The sequence below is a fragment of the Protopterus annectens genome, chromosome 4.part1 (genome assembly GCF_019279795.1).
Source record: "Protopterus annectens isolate FY-2018-M chromosome 4.part1, PAN1.0, whole genome shotgun sequence".
NCBI lineage: Eukaryota > Metazoa > Chordata > Ceratodontiformes > Protopteridae > Protopterus > Protopterus annectens.
Genome location: NC_056734.1, coordinates 929,661,910 through 929,684,611, shown reverse-complemented (window position 1 = coordinate 929,684,611; position 22,702 = coordinate 929,661,910). Strand labels below are relative to the sequence as shown.

General features: G+C 39.0%; 1 protein-coding gene across 4 annotated transcripts in view; it reads right to left on the bottom strand.

Moving 5' to 3' along the window:
• Nucleotides 1-8,723: 8,723 nt before the first annotated feature.
• The window catches only part of LOC122801123 (guanine nucleotide exchange factor DBS-like), a 3,406,519-nt gene continuing 3,392,540 nt past the window's right edge, over nt 8,724-22,702 (bottom strand). For all 4 annotated transcript variants that reach the window (XM_044070650.1, XM_044070651.1, XM_044070652.1 and 1 more), the window contains one exon: nt 8,724-9,996. In XM_044070650.1, the coding sequence (XP_043926585.1) occupies nt 9,896-9,996 (101 nt within the window). In that variant the 3' untranslated portion in view covers nt 8,724-9,895. The remainder of the gene's footprint in view (nt 9,997-22,702) is intronic.

The window sequence follows — 22,702 nt, the reverse complement described above, 5'->3', positions numbered from 1 at the left end:
TAATAACATCGACACTCTTGAAGAAATCCTCCTCTGGACTTCTACCAATATTAAACTTGAAACCTTCATACTTGGAGATGTAAATATTGACTGGAATAAAATCAACAACCCAAATCCCACTATATCTATCAATCTATTCAACTTTACCCAACTAACTAACACTTATCACCAGACCTAACAAAACTAACCCTCCAGGTACAACTCTAGACTGGATCCTAGTAACCGACCCCAACAAAGTCATAGACTCTGGCACTATTCCTGACCCTGTAGGTGACCACTTGCCATCTTCCATCCACAGAGCTACTCATTCCTCTCCACACCTACACCAATATACCCACACCTGTAACCTCACAAACCTCAACCCCAGAACCTTCTTGGATGCCCTAAAACAAACAAACTGGATCCCACTAAAAACATTGCCACTAGACAATGCCGTAGAACTCTTCAACTCTACCTTCTTAAGCATCCTCAACTCCCTAGCTCCTCCAAAAACAAGGAGGGTCAAAACTAAGTACACCCCTTGGCTAAGCAAAGACACCAAAAAAACTAATGCTACAAAGGGACGCATCTTGGAAAACCTACCACCAAAATAAGCTGCCAGAAACTCTCCTTAGATATAAACAACTTTGTAACCTTGCTAAAAACATATCATTAGAGATAAAAAGTCCTACTATATTAAACTCCAGTCCAACCAATCTAACAACCCCAAACATTTCTGGAACTCAATCAATTCTCTTCTCAAACCAGGTACCAAAAATAATCCCTGCCCAGACCCAAACAAATCTGACTCTGAAATAGCCTCCCTATTCAACTCCTTCTTTACCAACTCCATCACTGACCTGACCAAAACCTTCCCCAACAACAACCCACCCTCCCAACCCATCCAATCTTCCACACCTACTACACAACTATCTGCCTCCAATCCCCCACCTATATTTGAACTTACCCCCATCTCTACCTCCCTCATAAAAATATTACTCTGTAAATTAAAACCTTGCACCAATGCCCCAGACAATATTTCTTCTTCATTCCTAAAAATAGCCACAGACAGTATTGCTCTTCCTGTCAGTATCTTAATCAACAGATCCATACAGGAATGTTATGTGCCCAAACTATGGCATGCTGCCTTTATCCTACCTCTCCATAAGGGATGCAAAAACAACAGCATCTCTAATTTCTGCCCTAAAGCTATCCTCTCCCCTATCTCTAAAATCCTAGAGAAATGTATCCACCTACAGCTTATGCCATACCTAGCCTTACAGCAACTAATTACTCCAACCCAACATGGATTCCGACCTGGCCATAACACTACCACTGCACTGCTCTCATTCTTAGACACAGTAAATCTATCCCATGACTCTGGTAACATTGTCTCTACAGTTCTACTAGACCTGTCCAAAGCATTCAATACCATTTCCCACACTCACCTCTTAAACCACCTCTCTAACCTCCATCTCTCCAATAATTCTTTATCTTGGTTCTCAAGCTACCTCTCTGGTAGGTCTCAAGCCATGAAATGGGGGAAGGGCACCTCCTCCTTCCTTCCAACCCCCACCAGGGTACCTCGGGGATCTATACTTGGTCCACTGCTGTTCAACATCTTCATTAATGACTTCCACAAAGCCATACCCAATGCCAAAATTGTACAATATGCTGATGATTCCACTATAGTCTGCTGCGCCCCCACCCTCCCTCAGCTACAAATAATAACCCAAACTGCCTTCTCCTCCACTGAACAATGGATGCTCCAAAACCACCTCTCACTAAACGCCAACAAATCCAAAATTCTGTTATTCTCTCCATCAAAAGACTCCCCTCTTGATAAACTTTCTTTCCAAATTGTAAACCACAACAACACTGCTTTAGAGGTCTCTCACTTTGCTAAACTTCTTGGGGTAACTATTGATGAACACCTAAAATTCGACACCCACATTCAGCAAAACATTAAGAAAACTCATATTAAACTTGGTCTGCTATACAGAAACATCCATTTCCTTTCCCCTCCCACCAGACAAACCCTTGCCACTAACTGTCTGCTTCTCTCACTTTTATATGGTGCTCCTCTCCTATGTAACTTATCCGCATCTCTCTCCTCCAAACTGGAACTCTGCTATAATCAAATTTCTAAATTTGCAACAAAGCCAAATTCTCCTCCCATCACTCTACTGCCCTTCATTTGTTAATCTGGCTTGAACTCCCCAACCATCTAAATTATCTCCAAATTACTACAGCCCAAAAACTAATTTTCCAACCTACTAAGTGCCCAGCCCTGTCCAATATCCTCCAGCCATACTCCCCTCCAAGATCTCTAAGATCATCCCACCAAAACCTGATCACTGTCCGTAAACCCAATCGTCCTGCTGGGCAGTATCTGCTATCCTTATCTTTAGCTAAAAAATGGAATTCCTTGCCATCCTCCCTAAGGACTTGTGAAAGCTTTGACACCTTTAAAACTCTTCTACACTCCTACCTTTCTTCCAAATGGAAATGCAACTGCTCTCTCCCCACATAGCCTCATGCCTCACTCTCCCCATAAACCTTTCTCTAACTCTGAGCCTAAACCTAACCTGACATAACAGTAAAAGTAATCACCTGTACAACCCTCTTCTACCTCTACCACCTCAGCTCTCTTTCACTTCTCTTTCCCAGTTGCCTTTTCCTCCATACACTTCAAATACCTTCTAACCTGTGATCATACTCCCAGTCCTCTGCTAACCTGTGATCATACTCCCAGTCCTCTGCTAACTTCTTTAGCTAAAAATATAATCTGCAACGGCTTACTCCTGCACTTTACCTTAAAATTACCTTCTGCACCCTCAACTTCTTCTATAAATCCCCTGTTCCTACTCTATATCATACCTTCATAAATACTCGACACTCTGAAACCATATAACTTATGATGTCCTCTGACTCTTAATCATGTTTGATTTGTGTTTCTCTTTACTTTGACTGTAACTGTGAACACACTGTATAACACAATTTTATTTAATTGTACTCTTCTTCATTTAATTTAGATTTTTATGTGAACAACTGGGTATAACTGCATATATATTTTCACATCACTTAATTTGATTTTTATGTGAATAACTGTGTATAATTTCTATGTAATGCGGATTTTTATGTGAATAACTGTGTATAATCACTATGTAATGCAGTCTTTTTTTGTGAATAACTGTGTATAATCACTATGTAATGCGGAGCCTTTCTCCCCGGGCCTCCACTGAAAATGGGCTCCCTGAGCCCAGCGGACCTCCCTGGTCATCAAACTGAAATAAATAAATAAATAAAATCCAAGGTCTCAAACACCTACCCTATACAGATAGGCTAAAAGCCCTGTCCATCTACTCAGTCTCATACAGACTGCTCAGAGGTGACCTGTGTCTGGCATACAAGGCCATCTCAGATCCAGCCTTGATGGAGTTGCTGCATATCTGTCAGTCAAACTCCACTTGCGCAATCCACACACAAGGCCTTAACCTGGTCTGTGACATTAATAGAACTTGTTGGCAGGACAGATTTGTGGGAAACAAAAAATACACCCCTGGAATCCCAAGTATACCTGCTGAACAGGCAAAAACAGGTGCTGACTTTGAGGGAACATCGGTGAAATTCTTGGCCAGGTTTATAAGGGCTTCTGGGCCAATAGTGTAGTATCATCCTATGAACCTATCATGGCACAAGAAATTACATTGCCTTAGTAGGGGCCACTAGAACTAGGAGAATGTCACACTGGTGTACCTTTTCCTTTACTTCTCTAGGCATTTGATTTGACATATGTGGCCTCAAACTACCTGTTCATAAATTCCTGGCTGTGGAAATGGTACTTACAATTCCAAGAACTGACAAAATGGGTCATTATGGACATAGTAACTACAATCCCTAAGATGAGTGAGTAATTATCTTTGCAGTGTGACTCAAAGGGTAATGTAGGACTACTGTCTGGAGCAGTGAACACTATCTTTGTCTCCTAAGGGTTCTGTGCTTTGTCTACTATTGGTGAGGGTCTTTGCAAGCAAAATGTGATGCTGTTTTAGAAAATTCCAAATCATATTTTATTAAAATAATATCCTGAATTCTTCCAAGTCAGTGGAAAACAGTGTCCTGAATATAAGGTGACTTCAACACATTGGAATACTGGTTTTCCAGTAGTTCACTCTTCCTGAATACCAGCAAAACCGAACTGGTATCTTTCAGTGGTAAAACTCATCTTCAAGACAGTAGCTCAGTTATCAAAAAAAAAAAAAAAGAGAACAGGTAGTAAGAAACTAACGCAAAGGTGTTTTAATGTCTTTTTTTAAACTCAGCTGCATGTCAACCATCAAAGATGTCCCAGTGTCCCCCACTGCAGCACAAACATCTGGCATGCCCTTCAGACCAGGGCCATTATAAGGGAGACCACCTGAGGATGGAGACATCATCTCAATAGGCCACAGCAGAGGGTAGCTGGGTGGGCCTGGAGCAAAGGCATCTTCAGTATCTGTTGATGTTTTGTATCAAGCAAAGTCATCTTCACTCTCCACTGGAATTTGCAGTTTTAATCGTACTTTATGTCAATACATTGATATCACAAACATTGTACCTCACCAACAAAGCAATATTGGTGCCAAATTCACATCAGTGCTATAAAAAAATATTTTGCAGGAGAGAAGACCCACCTCACCCTTAGGCTGCTCACCCTTAAAGAGTAAGAGAATACTCTCATAACCTCAAGGCTTAGCAACAATACTCCCATAGCCTCAAGGCTTAGCAACAATACTCCCATAGCCTCAAGGCATAGCAGCAATACTCTCATAACCTCAAGGCATAGCAGCAATACTCTCATAACCTCCAGGCTTAGCAACAATACTCCCATAGCCTCAACCCATAGCAGCAATACTCTCATAACCTCCAGGCTTAGCAACAATACTGCCATAGCCTCAAGGCATAGCAGCAATACTCTCATACGTAAACTCAAGGCTTATGAACTCTGTTACCTATCTGTCAAGACACTGTTGGTTGTACAGCGGCAATGACACCAGTACAGAATGCTTGGAGTCTTGGGTATGAATCCCAAAGGAAAGCCAATATTTTCAATTTACTTCTGTGATTCTAACAATGCCTAAGCATGAGGCTTTCTCTTCTGTTTTGTATATGTGCGTGTGTGTCTGTCTGTAATTTGACCTTAATCAGTTTTCTAACCAAAAAGAAAAAGCTCTTAAAGGGAAAAAAATGAACCCCTATCTGTCTGGAGGCACTTGTTAGTCCAGTGGTAGTGATGCCAGCATGTCATGCTAGAGGGTCAAATCTTAAATGACAGCTAATATTTTCCTTTCACCTCACTGCTTCCAGATGTGAAGTTAGTATTCTGGCAAGCTTTAATGATAGTGTACATTGTATTTGTTCTTTTGTTGTTATGGCATACAGTTAATGTGCACTTTGTTTTTGTCCTTTTGTTGTTAAGGCACACAGTTAATGTGCTGGCAAAGGTTGTCTTTTACTGATTCAACTTTCAGCTGCTTGCAGTTCAATAGCTCAAAACTGAACACTCATCTGTTATTCAAATCTAAGAAATCCAAGTACACCATTTCTGTCTGCAAATATACCTTCTCCAATTTTATACAGCCTCAGAAGTAATACATTTATAGTCCGGGGGAGTGCGGCAGAGCTCCCATTTTAGGAACATGGGGGTGTCCTGCCTCCTGCAAAAAATCCTTTTCTGAGCTCACTGATGATGCTTAGCATTCTTTAATTTGAGGGATCATCAGAAAGTGGAATTCAAGCAGTTTGTGTTCTAGTTAATAAACCTGAGCTGCCATCAAAACATATATTTAGTCCCCAGTGAAGCAAGGAGCAGTATCTACAAGGAAATTTTATACATGCCTGTAGGTGTTGCGCGCTTTGGTAAAATGTTCAGTTTAGCTGGTAAGAAACATCTCAGAGCGTGTATAAAATTCCATTAATGGCTATATCTGCATGCATTTTTCTGTATGCTTTGAATACATTTCTAATCATGTTGCTTACATTTTCAACATTAAAGGCTAACATGAATGAAAACACACCATAATAGATGAGATGCTTAGGAATAGTTTTAAAAGAAATAATAGAATTACATCTTGTTAGCAGCAATTCATTATTACAGCTAGCTAAAATCATCTTGCTATTGCACTGACATCAATTTAAAATCTGTTTTGTGTGTCTGATACCTGCAGCTACACCTAACATTGTATATGGTAAAGAAAATTCTTCTTCAACCTGCTTTTTGAATTTTGCAAGCTGTAGACTTACGCAAGGTCTGCACTTTCATGCTTTACAGCTTTCTTTCTAGTTTAAATGAAGTTTCTTCCAACTTTACAGTTATGATGTGAAGACCTGTTTGATGCTATTACAGATTTGGTGAGCTACATGTTGATCCATTCACAACTCTTTCATTATGTGCCAATTGATAAAAAAAAGAAATAAAACAACGTTTTGAGAACCTGAGAAATTTTTGTATGTAGGTGACAAGCACCTCCCTGCACCCCTTTGTGGAGTAACAGTGCCCGCACCCCCAAACGTGTCTATATCTACTCTGTGGGCATACAATAATATAGCAAAATGTAATCTCTATTGTTGGTGAAAACTGTTTCAAAAATGATTTTGACCAATCAAAAAACAGTCATGCAAAGCATAATGGGAAATGGGTATGCAGAATATACTTTGCTCAAGCTTACTATGGAAAGTTAGAGTTTGGCTAAAATCACAGCTACAAAGAACTTGAAAACATATATGGACTGTTAAAGCTAGCATCATGTATTTTTTGTTAGCATAATGAACACATCTGCATTCAGGAACAGCAAGAGCTGCCTAGCAGGCTACCAATCGGTAATGCACAAACTACTACTGTTTATTGTATGTTGACATGCCATTTCTTTAGTGGCGATGACAACCGAAAAGGTACAGGGTGAGAAGAGTCTCTGAACAGAAGGCTCTGTCTAGCTTTGGTTAATGGTGCTTCCTTACACTGCACTTGTTATGCAAATGCTGCTGTCAGCTGAACTCTGTTAGTTAAGGTCAATGAATTCTTCTTCTACTAACTGTAGCTACATCATTCATTCTAGGACTGAGTCTGTGCACACATACAGGTCTGCAGAAGTACTATTGTTAGTAAGTTCTGTTTTAAACTTCTTTCACCTTTATTCATCTACTGGCCATAAACTTTTTCAGGGTAACCTCTCTATGCCTTTTGTGTTTTTTCCCATAGTGTATTGATATGACCATCTGGACTTTGCAGTAATAATGTGCCTTGTAAGTTTTATAATTCAACAAATTAAATCTTCTGTACATGATGTTGTTTAGTTACAGTCCAATAAGGAAGCCTATATTACCTACTGTGATATTCTGTGTTATAGATGGTCATGTTCTATGTAGTAAGTCCAAAAAGGCCTTCAATTATGATCAATTATTATGATAGAAAGAGTGAGGTCAAGCATAATGGAGGAATTCAGGAGTGGAAGACTGATATAAGGCAGTGCTAAAGCTGCACTGTCATGTAGGATGAGCAGCTCATTTATTATGCATGTAAATGGGCAGACCTGCTGGTTGTGGTGAGGGGCTAAGCAATCATTCTCTGATATCACTCTATGCTTTTGTGCTACTGACTGAGGCACTTTATGTTCTGAAAGTTCAGTGCCCTCTGAACAGATATGCTTTGTGTACTGACTGCATTACTACAAATTGTAGGCATAGCTCTCAACCTTCCATCTCCAAAATGAGGAACACTAGCCCTCATAATGTGGAACAAATGGGCAAAATGTGGAACACATACTAATGGCTTACTAACAACTTCAACTAGGAAGGTCATAGGATGGTTAAAATATGCTGGCTTTACTTATAAAGATTTTTTAATAAATTAATATGATTCATTTCTGTTTACAATGGATTTCACTTAAAAAAAATTCCTAGCACTGAATGTGACAGAGTCTTTCAATGTGAAACTTTGAGGAACTTCGAGGAAAGTGAACTTTCTAGGATCCCAAATGAGGTACGTTCCTCGTAATGAGGTACATTTGAGAGGTATGTTTGTAGGCAATCATTCCTTGCTCTCAGTTACAGAATTCAGTAATCATGTAATATAGACTTACAGTTACTTGATGTATTCTGGCAACTAAAAGTGCATTTCACACCAAGTAGCAGAAGATGGAGGGGTCTGACTGTTTATCGAACATTGATAGAGTCTTCTCACGCAGGCAGCTGCATCAGTTCAGCCATTGCCAGCCATATATAAAGGGGACTATTGAATTCAGAAAGTATCCAGCTCTTAGGCAATTGAGATAGGATCAACTTCAGTATTGTGACTACATTCTGAAAAAAGAGATTGACTTCATACAGCAAACTACCTTCTGAGACACACACACACACACATATATATATATATATATATATATATATATATATATATATATATATATATATATATATATATAATATGCCCTTATACTGCTTACCTAAAATGGGAATTAATCACTGCTAACAGCGTAATCTTTTCTTTAATGTAGTCCGCAGTGGTGCAGCAGTTAGTGTTGTCGCCTCACAGCAGGAGGTTCTCCCGTTCAATTCTCGGATGGAGCACCTTCTGTGTGGAGTCTGCATGTCCTCCCCGGGGTCGAGTGATGTTAAAGACATACAGGTAGGTGCGTGCGTGAATGGGCATGCCTTCTTTGAAGATTGGGCATTGGGCTGGTAACTCGGCACCATAAAAATCCACTGCCAATCATTAGCGGATGGGAGTTCCTCTGTGGCGACCGCTAACTGGGAAAAGCCGAAAGACAGATGATGAGTACTCACACCACTGGAGTTTTGTTATGAAATGAATGCAGCTAAAATCTACAGTAGAGCAGCAGGTATAAGAATAGCTGAATAAAAATATGTTGTATCCAGCACACTTTAACGCTAGCACTGCCACAGTGCTGAAAATACCAAAAAGTTTTCATAAAAAGGGTAAACACGTTATTACATCACACATTTTATTTTTCACTTAATAGGACTGAAATTTAGTGTATTACATATTTTAACTATGGCTTAACGTTTGTTTCTAACAATCCAACTTTGTATGCTCCATGAAACACTAAAGGATTGTTTGTTTAATCTAATTTTACTTAAAATTTGACATCTTACAGAGCTTTATGAAAGTGAAATATAGGTTCTCACAGCTAGTGGGGTATAACTCTTCATTATAAGATGTAAAGATTCAACATACACCCTGGGTAAATGCAACTGATCTCATGTTAAACTAAAGGAACTGTCAGCCCCAGAAGCTGCATAAAGTGTTCCTGTTGAACATTTTTGTAGGAAATTTTATTGTTTTCAAATTAAGAAAAAAATGGCTTACTTCTTATCAGAGTAGCCTGTCTCTAACCTCTGCTAAAGACAAAGGCGACCATGCCCTGGTGCACCTAATGCTCCCAAGTACTAACATTTTTCAGATTTCCTGAACAACAGCTGTATCATATGAAAGACAATATGGTCACATTTATAAAAATTATGAATGACAGTGGAGCTACTGTGCTTAAACAGCAGACTGTATGTAGCATTTATATCAAAAAGGCACGGCAACAGATCCCACTCAAAGCAAAAAGCACCTTAGCATTCTGTTCCTTTCAAACCATCATCCAAAAGAAATAACTGGCATTAACTGCATAGATACTCCTCTGTCACTTACTTTAGGCATTTATGGTACAAAATAATTTAAGACATTAATATTAAACTGTCAGTGCCAGATGTAACCCATGCTTCTATTAATGATGGCTTGTGAGTCTGCCTTGTCCGGTGATGCCGTCCAGCTGAAGTGAATCAGTATGATGGAAGCAGTTCACAGCTCTATGACTTCACTCAGTCAAGGCAAAGAGCTCTGTTGAGGACCAAGAACAAAGCTAACACTTCAGCTTCCAACCTTCATTTTTGTTGACAGGCTTCCTGCCATCTCATTTGCCTTCTCCACTGAACTTGACTGTCCAGCTCTGCATACCTCACCGCAGGAACCTGAAAAAACAGCGGTAGTATTAATCTAGGTATCTATAACCCTTCTGAACATCTTACAACAAGTAAGTCAGTTAACTTAGTCAAAAATAATTTAAACAAATAAGAACTGTTGAGATTATACTACTGAGATGCCATAACTTTAAGTTTATGTAGAGTATGCATCTGGTATTTCCTCTACAAAATTCATATTCAGCCTTTCTATATGCATCCCAAGTTACAGCATTTGTTTTGGTTTATTATGTTTTCCACCACAGAAGCTGGGTTATTGCAGCTACCTACTAAATAAGCATACCATGAAAACTACAGACAATGCTGTGCTGATTAAAAAAAATGATAAACAGGTGTTCGGGTTTCAGAAATATTTTTTTTCCTGTGGGTGCAAGTCTCTTTGTCCCCTCAGTTCCAAATTTAATATAAGCAACTCCAGCATCTGCACACGTCATGGCAGGATTGAATCCTCTCCATTGTTGCTTCATTTGAGGTAACTATAGCACAGTAAAGTGAATATGTTTGTTACTTATCCATAAGACATTTGATAGATAACCTAAAGACATAAAAAATCATAGTGGATACTGGGTGTTGTGTAGTAACATTACTCCTGGCAGCAGGATGAAGACCACATCAATCATACTTCTGCTTGGATAATCTTAATAAGTAATGCAGTGCGAGGGGATATGTGTTAAGGTCCCTGTGGGACCACCTACCCCTTGTCCATGGCTCTGAGACTGATTCAAAGAAAGTCAATCAGGTTCAGGAGACAAGATCGCCCTTCACAAACCCAGGGTGTAATAACATTACACCAGGGGAAGGCTGAAGCCTACATTGAATGCACCTAGGACTGGATACAGCACTTAAGTAACAAAGCATGAGGGGGCATGGTCTGTTTTGTCATAACATTATGTTCAGCATATTGATCACTGCTGCAGTACCTTAGCTATATGAATTATATCCTGCCAAGGCTATAACAGATGTGCAACTTCTAAAGCTTCAGGCCACCTTCCACATGCCCAAACTGTCACGCAGCTTGAGCACAGCTGTGAAAAACACAAGTTTGTGGGCAAAGTCCTTCAGAGCTGCTGACGAGTGCTCTCCTATGAGGCTTTTGAGGACTGACCTTCGTCTTGTGCTTTCCTTTGCTGTGCAGATAAGTTCCCTTTGAGAAGAAAACTTCCATTTTCTTAATTTTTTTTGATATTTTATTAACTTTCCTCTTAAGAAAAGTTATTTTAAATCTAGAAGTGCTGTGTTTTAATGGACTGCCTTGAGACAGTAGCATACTTTTAAATGGAGCACTCTTTTTTTCTGTCAGCTTAAAAGTACTGTAAACTAGTTGAAAATATATTTTCTGTGAAGAACTTGTGTTTATGTTACCTTTGTGGGGCTGGCATAGAGTTTTAAAATGCTTTTTACTGTGTTTTTTCCTATCAAAAAGTAACTTTTGTGGACTGGTATTCCCCAAGAAAGAGACACCATTTATGGCTTGACCATGGAATAAACTACCAGTCCCATGGTCAGGCATTCTTTTAGCCACAAAAAGAAAAGGAAAAAAATGAAGCAAACAGTTTTTGCCACCACAGCAGGCTAGCAATTTTCCAGAGCTGCAGGTAGTTGACTCTGCCGTGGCCATTTGTTGTACCTCAGCCTACTCATTTTTTTACCCCACATCCCTCTATTGTAGCACCTACAGCCACTATGGACCAGGGATGAGCCACATCATCTGCAGCTGATGGAGTTTCCTGAGTGGGCAAGGGAGAGCCACTCTTGTTCATGGGAGAGAGAGAACAGTCAGAATGCTGTGCTGATCCCTGGGTAAGTTGCTCCTGCCATTTGTAACACGGTTTGCCCCATTTTTCCTACCAAAAAGAAACAGAAACTGAAACAGGTATCTATTCATCGATTTTCTTTGGAGAGAAGTAGTTTTCTGGGTCTGGCTCAGGTTTTAATTCAGGCTACTGATCCTTCTTGTAAAGTAGTTTCAGGTAAAAGAAAGAAGGATTCCTATATTTCTCAAGAGATTCAAGATTCTGAATCTGAACAGGAAGATACAGGAATGGATTATTTTTTCCCTCAGATTTCTGATTCAGACTCAGAGGAGAGCTCAGTTTCTGATTCTCCCTGTGGCAGTTTCTGTTTATCTGAGACTATTCCTAGAATTACCAGTGTTTTCAATAGGAAAACATGGAGGTTTCTCTGGCCTCAGAAAATATTTTTGAGGGATTTTCCAGAACCTACATCCAATCCTCCTGTTCTGTCTGCTTTAGCGGACATATTACTGACTTCAATTTTCCTGATAGTCAGATGGCTGCTCCTAGAAAGGCAAATAGGATGTATACATTTCCTCAGTCTTTTAAATTTTTATATACTATTCCCAAACCTGACCCAGCAGCTATAGCTTTAGTTGATCCTACTGCTGCTAAACATTTAGTTAATTACACTCCTACTCTTTCTGATAAGGGTAGGAAGATTATTGATAGGTATGGAAAAAATGTAGATTTCTGCAAATTTGATTTTCAGAATTTTGAATTGTTAGGCTCTTATGTTAAAATTAATTCTGACAAACTGTGAAAGTATGAGGAATATTTTATCTTCAGTTTCTTCTTATATGGAAAAATCTGCTTTAAATACCTTAGTATCTTCTACTGCACAGGTCCCTATTCATTGTTTGCAGTGTGTGTATGATTTCAGGGCTATGGTCACTGGTCCTGTTTTAAGAAGGTTTGCTTGGCTACATTTTCAAAGCCTTCCAGATGATGTTTTAAATGACATTTTAAATTCTCCCTTGGATAGAGATTTAATATTTGGCCCCACTGCTGCATAGGTAATCAAAAAGTGTGATAAAGGGGGCAGGCTAATCCAGGGAAGCTCTAAGATTTTTCAGCCATCCTTTTCCAAATTTTCCAAGGGATTTTCTTTATCCTCATTCAAAAACAGAATAAACAATCTTAACAGAATTCAGGTAGACAGACATTTTAGAAGAAATGGCAAGATGTTCCAAAAAGAAGTCCCATACCTCCCAAAATCAAGCATAGTCCAACAAGTCTGAATAACTATTCAAGAGACCTTGTTACCACCTCCCATCCTGGCCTTTTTTTTCTTTCAGAAAGTCTGAATCTCCATTTATCTTTTTGGCAACAGATTGTTTCAGACAAATGGGTTCTGAAAATCATTCGTCAAGGTTACAGATGGCAGTGGGGGGAAATTCCTCCTTTCGAGGAGGTCATTCTTCATCCTCCAGATCAGACTATTTAGTTCCTACTCAATCTATATCACATGGTGTCCCAAAGAGTGATAGAACCAGTTCCGCCTTATCAGGAGAGGGATGGTATTTATTCAAGGATATTCCTTGTACCAAAGAAAAGAAAATGCTTGAAGACAAGTTCTGGATGTTTTTTTCTTCAACTTGTATGTGATAGTATCCATATTCAAAATGATGTCACTTCACAGCCTGTTACCTCTTCTTCTTCTTTTAGGTTTCCTGGTAACACTAGACTTAAAATATGCTTATCATCACATTCCTACTCATCCAGACTTCAGACATTTCTTAAGGTTTTGTGTGCCTGGATCACATTATTAAGTCTTTGTCTTACCTTTGGACTATCCACTGCACCAAAAGTGTTTTCAGGGTGTCTATCTCCATCTGTGTTTCATAGCAGACTACAGGGTATCCACATTTTTACATATTTAGATGACCTGCTTATCTTTACAGGATCGCTTTCAAAGTGTCAGGAATCTTTCTCTTGCTTGAGAGATCTCTTACAAAAGTTGGAATTCCAATAGAACATTCAAAAAGTCTTTCTTGACTCCCTCACACTTCAGTTCAAAGAGCTTTTCTTCCACAAGAAAAAACAGATCCTTATTTAGATCTATTTCTAAAGTTTTCCACTCAGACTTTGGTCACTGTGAGGGAATACCTCAGAATTTTGAGTTTCATATCATCTATGATCCTCATGATGGCATAGTAGTGCAGTGGTGCAGCTGTAACATTGTCATTTCACAGGAAGAGGTTCTCTGGTTCGATTCTCTGCTGGAGTGCCTTCTGTGTGGTCCTCCCTGCGTTTGTGTGGGTTTCCTCTGGGTGCTCCAGTTTCCTTCCACATTACAAAAACATGCGTCTGGAGCATTTCTCCCTGGGCCTCCACTGAAGATTGGCTTAGTTCTAAGTCAGACTTTCCCAGTTAACAAATGTTAAATAATAAATGATAAACCTGGCAAGACTCTGCATGAGAAAGATTCAGTGGTATCTGAAATCTCTTTGGTCCCAGCATCAATGCCCTTTATCTTTTCCAATCACAGTGCTGTTTTTGTTTTCAGAAAATAAATCTTTTGGTTGAAACAACAAATATCCTTAAACACAGGTCTCCCCTTCTCCCTCCCTGCTCCCAAGCAGTCAGTTACCATAGCTGATTAGGATTTTGCTTGCAGGGCAGTTTCAGGAGGGATAAAAGAGCAGAGGCTGTAGGACACTAAAGACAGATGCAAGCACATAAATATCAATGCTTGCCCTGATTAAGGCACTCAAATCTCTGAGCCATCTTTTTCCCCCTTTACCTCTTCAGGTGATTATAGCCAATACCACAATCATGTGGTACATCAACAAGCAAGGAGGAACCAGGTCATACCCCCTTTGCAGGCTAGCCATTTTAGCCTGGGATACAGCTTCTGACTACACTCTCACTCTACAGACATCCTACATTCCATCAAAACAAACTAGTGTGATGGACAAACTGAGCAGAACCAGGGCAGATCCTCTTGAACAGAAACTATATTGGGCATCTTCCAAGATTTCATCTATCTGTGATGTGTTCCTTAAGTAGAATCCTTTGCCTCCTATCTGAACAATCAACTGGCAAAATTATTTTATAGGACTCCATGCATGAAAGTCTGGACAGGAATGTTCCTGTATGCCTTTCCACCCTTTTCAGTGATATGCAGGTTTCTTCTGAAGATTCAGTAGGAATTCCTCAAGATCATTGTGGTGCCTTCCTTCTGGCCCAGGCAGCTGTGGTTCTTTCTTCTTCTGGAAATGGCCAGATGTAATTAATACAAGCTTCCTTACAGAGTGGACCTACTCACACAAGAACAGGGGTGTTTTATACATCCCAATATCAATCATCTCCATTTTACTGACTTGATTATATTGTCTTAATTCCTTTTAGGCACATGTTTTCTGATAAGGCATGAAAGTCTGCTACTAGAAAATCATATATTTGCCAATGGAAAAGATTTTCTGATTGGTGCCAACAACATAACCAGCACCCATTCATGGCTAGTTGTTCCCTAATTTTACAATATTTGTGTGAGTTACTATCCTATGGCCCTTTTTATTCCTCTGTCAAGGTACTTATTTTGGCATTTCAGCGTATCTGCCCTTGTATCCTTCTCCTTCAATGCTGTCTCATGCCAAAACGCTCTTGACAGGGGGTTTGCATAAGAGGCCTCCAAGAAAATTGGTGGCTCCTCCTTGGGATCTTAATTTTGTGTTAGAGAAGCTAACACTTTCTCCATTTGAACCAGTTAATCTGGATAACTTGAGGTTCTTAACATGGAAAACAGTTTCACTGATTGCTCTGACCTCTGAAAGAAGGGTATCAGAGTTGCAAGCTCTTATGGTGAGTCAGTCTTATCTCATTTTCCATAAGGACAGGGTTTCCTTGAGAACTAATCCTTATTTTATGTCTAAAGATGCATCTGAATTCACTTCAAGTCAAACTATCTGTCTCTCCATTTTCTTTAATGTACTTAAAAATGAGGGAGAAAGGATACTCCATGCCCAGGATGTCCACAGACAACTCAGGTACTATTTTGACAGAACTAAATTTTTCTGATCTTCGGATCAATTTTTCATTTTTTCTGAAGGTAAGAAGGGACAACCTGTGTCAAAACAGATGAGTTCCAAATGGTTGTCTAAGGCTATTACCTTTTATTATACACAATATAAGAAACCTACCTGCTGCAGGGTCAAGGCCCACTCTACCAGCACCTGGCTTTACCTATGGCTTTTTGGAAAGGGTTGGATTCTAGATATATTATTGAAGATGCTACTTGGTTCTGTGAACATACTTTTACAAAGCACAAGCTTGATTCCTTTTCTAGGTTGAGAACAAGCTTTGCTGGGACTATTCTTCATCTTCAACCACCCAAATGTATATAGCTGTGGTAATCTACCCATATAGCTAAGGCTACTGCAGCAGTGATCAGTATGAAGAACAAAGTACAATTCTGCAAGTAAAACTTAACATAGTAGTAGAGTTTTGAATGATCAGTATTGCAGCAGCTGTTGCCTCCATCCATCCCCTTGTTTGTTGGTGTGTTTTTATGTCAGGGTGTGGACATTTATTTGTTGTTTCTAGCATTGTCCTTTCAGGTGTCAGCTTCCCACTCTCTACTGACAGGAAAGTTCTAAAGTGCTTCACACCCAAACTTGTCTTTTAGTCATCTCAGCTTAAGCTTGACAGAAGGTGCCCTGAAGCTTTGGAAGCTGTCCGACTGTTATATCCTTGGCAGGATATAACCCATATAGCTAAGGCTACTGCAACAGTGATCATTCTAACATGTACTGTTATGATAAGTTCAACTTACAGAATTGTACTTTTTCTGTGAGGGTGGTGCTGAACTGAACCCTCCAACAATCACACGTCTAATTGAAGAGCTGTTGTATAACATTACTTCAGGGCAGGAGGAACAGGATGAAGCTTGCATTGATCACACTTCTGACTGGATACAATAATTAATTATCAAATCATGGGAGGGTATGGGCTGTTATGGAATTACATTATTCCGTGGAGCAAGCTGAAACCTGCAGTGACCACTCCACTAACAGGATATTGTAATTAAGTAATAAAGCTTAGTGTTATGGCCTATTGTGTAATAAGATTATCCTGGGGCAGGTTGAAGCCTGCAGCAAACACTCTTCTGATGGACACCCTTAAGTAACAAAGCATAGGGGTACAGGTGGTTGTATAATAATATTATCCCTGGGTAAGGCTAAAGCCTACTTTGAAACATACTTCTGACAGTATACTTTAATTATTTAGTGAAGCATGGGTGGTTATCAGCTGATGTGTAATAACATTACGCAAGTGCTAACTGAAGCCCAGATTGTTCTACAGCTGATGTGTAATAACATTATTCCAGGGGCTAACTGAAGCTCACATATTTCTACAGGCAGTTAAGAATCATCATGAGGCATAAGGTGTATTTACAACATTTCAAATAAACTTGACACTTTAGCAGATTATAACCTAACAAACTTGTAAACTACTACAGGTCAATGCACACAGCATCAATGCAAGCAGGAAAGGAACATTGCTGTACACCTTTTAACCTCCTGTGTAAACTGTATAGGGAGCACGCTGCTAGGAACCCTCAGTAACTCCTAGATACTATATCTGCCCACTCCTTTCCTACATTATAAGTATATCACTCAGTCATGCCACACACTCATGAAGCTAGAAAGAGTTTAGTCTTTTAAGTGCACTGAGGCGTTTTACTCAGTGATTCTTCTCTGCAACATATCAGCCTTCTGAACCTTTCTCCCCAGTAAAACATTTTCTCTTTCAGTGAAAGTGTGTCCTTTCACATATCCCTACCTAGCAACTTATTCTTGGTCACTTTCCTAACTTCCTTTCACTCACCTTGCTGTTTCTGGGTGGAGATAGTTTTTTTTTAAATTGTTGTTTTTTTTTTCCACGGCTTGTCGATCTGGTGCTACCCACTCCGTTCGGGTCTATATTATATCCTCGAACGCTTAAAAAAGTGAATGCTGATTGATCAAACTTATTTTCGCGAAACTGAAAAATATCGAAGCAGCAGAAACTCAAATTTTTTCCTAGGGAAAGAATTTGGTTGTCCATTTCTGTTGCTTCGGTATTTTCAGTGTTATGGTGGAAAGTTACCGGTCGGATTCAGGTAAGTGTGCGATTGTGTAGATGTGAGTGTTAGGGTGATTTAGATGAGTTAGGGTTAGGGCTTGGGTAAGGTGTGTGTGCGATTGAGTGGACATGAGGGTTAGGGTGGATTTAAGTGAGTTAGGGTTAGGGAGCGGGTGAGGTGAGTGTGCGATAGTGACGGACCTTAGGGTTAGGTTTGGGTTAAGGTAAGTAGGTAGTTAGTGGTGTGTGCATAGTTTAGTGTAGGGTTAGGTATCAGATTTTAGGTGTATGTGTATGGATTTCTGTTTGTTTGGTGTGCTTGTGTTGTGTGTATGTGTTTTGGAAAAAAAATCGCTGATCTGACACTTCGAGATTGTAAGCTTTCGCTTAAATTAGGTCGATCAATCAGCGTTCACTTTTTTAAGCGTTCGATGATATAATATAGACCCCTCCGTTCGCCCTTTGCTTCACTCCTGGCTCACTCTGCTCCTCTACCCTACCCCCATTCCCACCCATCCCCTAATCAATTACATTTATATTCTCTTTACTCCCACCCCGTAAAGTAACTCACCAATAGCATTCCTCAAACAATTAGATACCTAAGACCCACCTCCATACTCCAACACACTCACACCCTTCTTCCAATGGCTCCCCCATCAACACACTCCATCACATCACATTCATACTTTTTATCACCTTCACTGCTTTCTTACCCTACTAACCCAAGCTACCTCCACACATACCACCTTAAAAATCATCTACACCAACATCCGGTACCCAAACCCTTTCACAAACTGATTGCACAGAAAGTTACTCAGACATTACCCCCTCATTATTTGTGATATATATCTACAATACAGCCAAATTAAAATCACTCCCTACAAATTCCAAGTATAAATTGTATCTATTATACCAACACAAACCCCTCTCACACAGCCAACAAGCACATACTATTATTAACCTCCTCCTCTCTTTAACACTATGTGGGGACATCCACCCCAATCCTGGCCCACTTCATAGACCAAAACCCACCCTTGATCCAAAAAAACCAACATCTACAGTTCATGACAATAAACACATGCAATATTTGTAATAAAATCATCGAATTTCATGCTTGGATAAATGCTTACACCTCAAACATCATTGCAGTAACTGAGACATGGCTAAAACCACATATTGCTGACACTGAAATCCTACCACCAAGCTATAATATTATTTGCTCCAATAGACTCCACAAAAAGGAAGGTGGTGTAGCATTATTCTGCCAAAACTCACTAAATATTACAACCTACTCCAAACCAGTCCCTTCCTTTGGAAATCTAAAATTTCTACTACCATCTCTACACATTAATAGCAAGAAACCTCTAGGTATTGCAGTAGTTTACATTCCCCCAGGATATAATATTCCCATTCTATTGGATATTCTATCCTAGATGAACCAAAATGTCTCACACTAGACCATAATCCTTGGAGACACCAACATAAATTGGCAAAATCTGACTTCCACCTCTCCAGTCAATAGTATAAATCTCCATAGTTAATACAGCTTATCAGTACTCCTACCCATGGCCTATCTGCATCATCTGAATCTACCTTAGACTGGATATTAGTATCCCACCTTCACAATTACTCAAACTCAAGCACCCTACCCAACATACTAAGTGACCACCTCCCAGCATATACCCATAGGACCCACACTCAAACAATCAAAACACACTCCTACAAAACATCCAGCAACCTCACCCATTTCAACCAAAATACATTCATAAGCATTTTAGAAGCTCAAAACTGGGTCCCACTAAAAACACTCCCCTTAGACGAAGCTGTTAACTACTTTAACAAACTTTTCCTGGATACCGTCAACAGCTTGGCTCCAATACAAACCAAGCAAACAAAAACAAATCATGCCCGATGGTTAACAAAATAGACCAAACAAACATTCATACTTAGAGACAAATTATGGAAAATATAGGTTGGTACCTATATGGCATAAAAATAAAACAAAACTAAGTGAACTTAACTACAAACAATTGCGTAATAAAGCTAAAAAGTTAGTCATACAAGATTAAAAAAAAATAATTCTCCTCTCAGCTGTCCTCCTTAAACAACAACCCAAAAAAGTTCTGTAAATCTGTCTCTTCACTTCTTAATCCTGGCACCTTACAAAACCCATCCTTTGCACTCAGTCAGACTCCACAACAAATTTCCCATGACTTCAACACCCATTTCATTACTATCATTCAAAAGTTAATCAAAGACACAGCTAAAAATATAAACTCTAACTTTCATTATACCTTCAATTCCTTACACAACAATGAACCCACTTAATCTGATAACTCTATAAAACTCCCTTAGCTCCCTCATTCACTATTCAGCCTATACCTACCTCTCTTAAACAAACTCAAACCCAGCTCTCTTTCCACAGATAACCTGCCCCCAGAATATCAACAACTAGCAGCAACAGCAACTGTAATAGCATATCCAATTAGCATTCTTATAAATCGTTCTATCTCAGAATGCTATGTCCCCCAACTATGGAAAAAATCTATTATTACACCATTACACAAAGGGGGAAATTCTCAAGAAATTCTCAAGAACTCTCTAACACCCTATCTCTATTCTATCGCCATTATCTAAAATTTTAGAAAAATGTGTTCATATACAATTACTTAAGCACCTCTCTGAGAATGCTCTTCTTGCTCCCACCCAACATGGGTTCTGTCAAGGCCATAGGACTATCATAGCCCTGCTCTCATTCACTGATAACTGTCGACAAAACCTTAGATACTGGTCACCCCATTTCAGTAATCTTATTTGATCTGTCTAAGGCTTTTGACGCAGTATCACACACTAAACTACTAAACCAACTATCTAAACTAGGATGGTCCTCTAAATCTCTCAGTTGGTTTAACTCTTATCTAAACAACAGAGAAGAATCAGTAAGATGGAATAATATACATCTGACTATCAAACAAACAATACAGGAGTCCCACAAGGATCAGTTCTAGGGTCACTACTCTTTAATACCTTCATCAATGATCTTCACAAAGCCTCCCCAGTAGGTAATCTCATCCAATACGCCAATGATTCAACAATAATATCTACATCCAATAACTTCTCAGACCTTCTTACTGCTACACAAAATGCTTTCACATCAATTGAATCATGGCTAAATAATGCACAACTGCTGTTAAACCCCCCCAAAAACTAAACTTTTACTATTCTCTACAAAACCACCAGATATACATTTCAAAATGTTTTCTAAAGATAGCACCAAAATCAAAAGAGTGAAAACAGCTAAAGTGCTAGGCATAACTATAGATGACAAACTCTCCTTTGAACCACATATTCTCAACGAAATAAACAAAACACACTATAAATTAGACAAACTCTACCATCACAAACTATACCTAGACATTCACATCAAAACTAAACTTGTTAGCACCCTACTCATCCCTTCCCTTCTACATGGTAGTGCCATCTTTACTAACCTTCACTTAACCCTTAGTATGTTATTATAAAATAGCTAAATTCACCTCAGGAAAGCCTAACCACTCATACCATTGCCAGGCTATTTCAGAACTAAACTGGCTTGAGTTCTCCTACCATCTGTAGTATATACAACTAACATTAGCCTACAAACTAATTTATAAACCCAACACCTGCCCAGCACTCAGTTCCATCCTACAAATATATACTCCTACATGAACACTGAGGTCCTCATGCAAACAGCTGTTAACCATAACCAAACCCAACAAAACAGCAGGACAAAGCCTGTACTCCCATAACATTGCAGTATTTTGGAATTCCCTATTCCCCACATTACCCAAATTGACTGTATAAAAACCTTTACATCAACACTAAAATCATATTACCTAAATAACTCCTCCTGTCCCTGCAGCACTGGCAAACCACTATAGAGCTGTCTCTTTATTTATGATATGCAAAATATCTGATGGCAGGATCTATAAATACTGTTTTGTATACAGTTCATTTTTTTCTTTTTCATTTTCTGGTATAACTGGTGATTTTGTATATCTTGACATGGCTGTATTTGTGATCCCAAATGTTTAATAATGTAATCTCTGTGCTGTACTAAATTGTATATCTCTGCTTTTATGCATTGTATTCTCATTACATCTATGTTTAAACTTGCACTCATGTAATAGTCTGTGGAGCTTTTCTGCCTGGGCCTCCACTGAAAATAGGTTTTCAACCCAGTGGACTTTCCTGGTAAACAAATGTCAGTAAATGAATAAATAAATAAATAAATAAATAAATAAATAAATAACACTGTAACAGGAAGTGAAAAAAAATTGCTAAAACCTAACACACTAGCAGGAATTTTAAATAGCATCCTACAACAAAAACTCTGGTTGTTTTTGCATTTGTAAGACAAAGTATTATACGGCTTGCACTGAACATATATTACTCAAATCCGTAGATATGCTGTTTCTAGACAGAAATGTGTAAATGAAAAAAAATTAGAATTTCAAGTCTTTAAATGTACATTTAATATACATTCCAGTCTTGGAAAATGGTGTATAACTGAGAAAATAAGGACAGTGTTTTCACAAGCGCCATTGTGAAATTTTAGGTTGAACTGTTTTTCAAGTCCTAGAACAATGTTACCAAAATGAAAACACAGAAAAAAAAGTTATATGCATGAGATGTGTGTGAATGTGTGCATGCACATTTAAGGATACTGGACATTGGTGAGTGACACTGAATCTGACTTTGGCTGGAATTTAGAAATAATGATTTAGAAACATAATATTCAGCAAAATAATTGGAAACAAAACATGCTAGTTGTATGACTAATGTACAAACATATA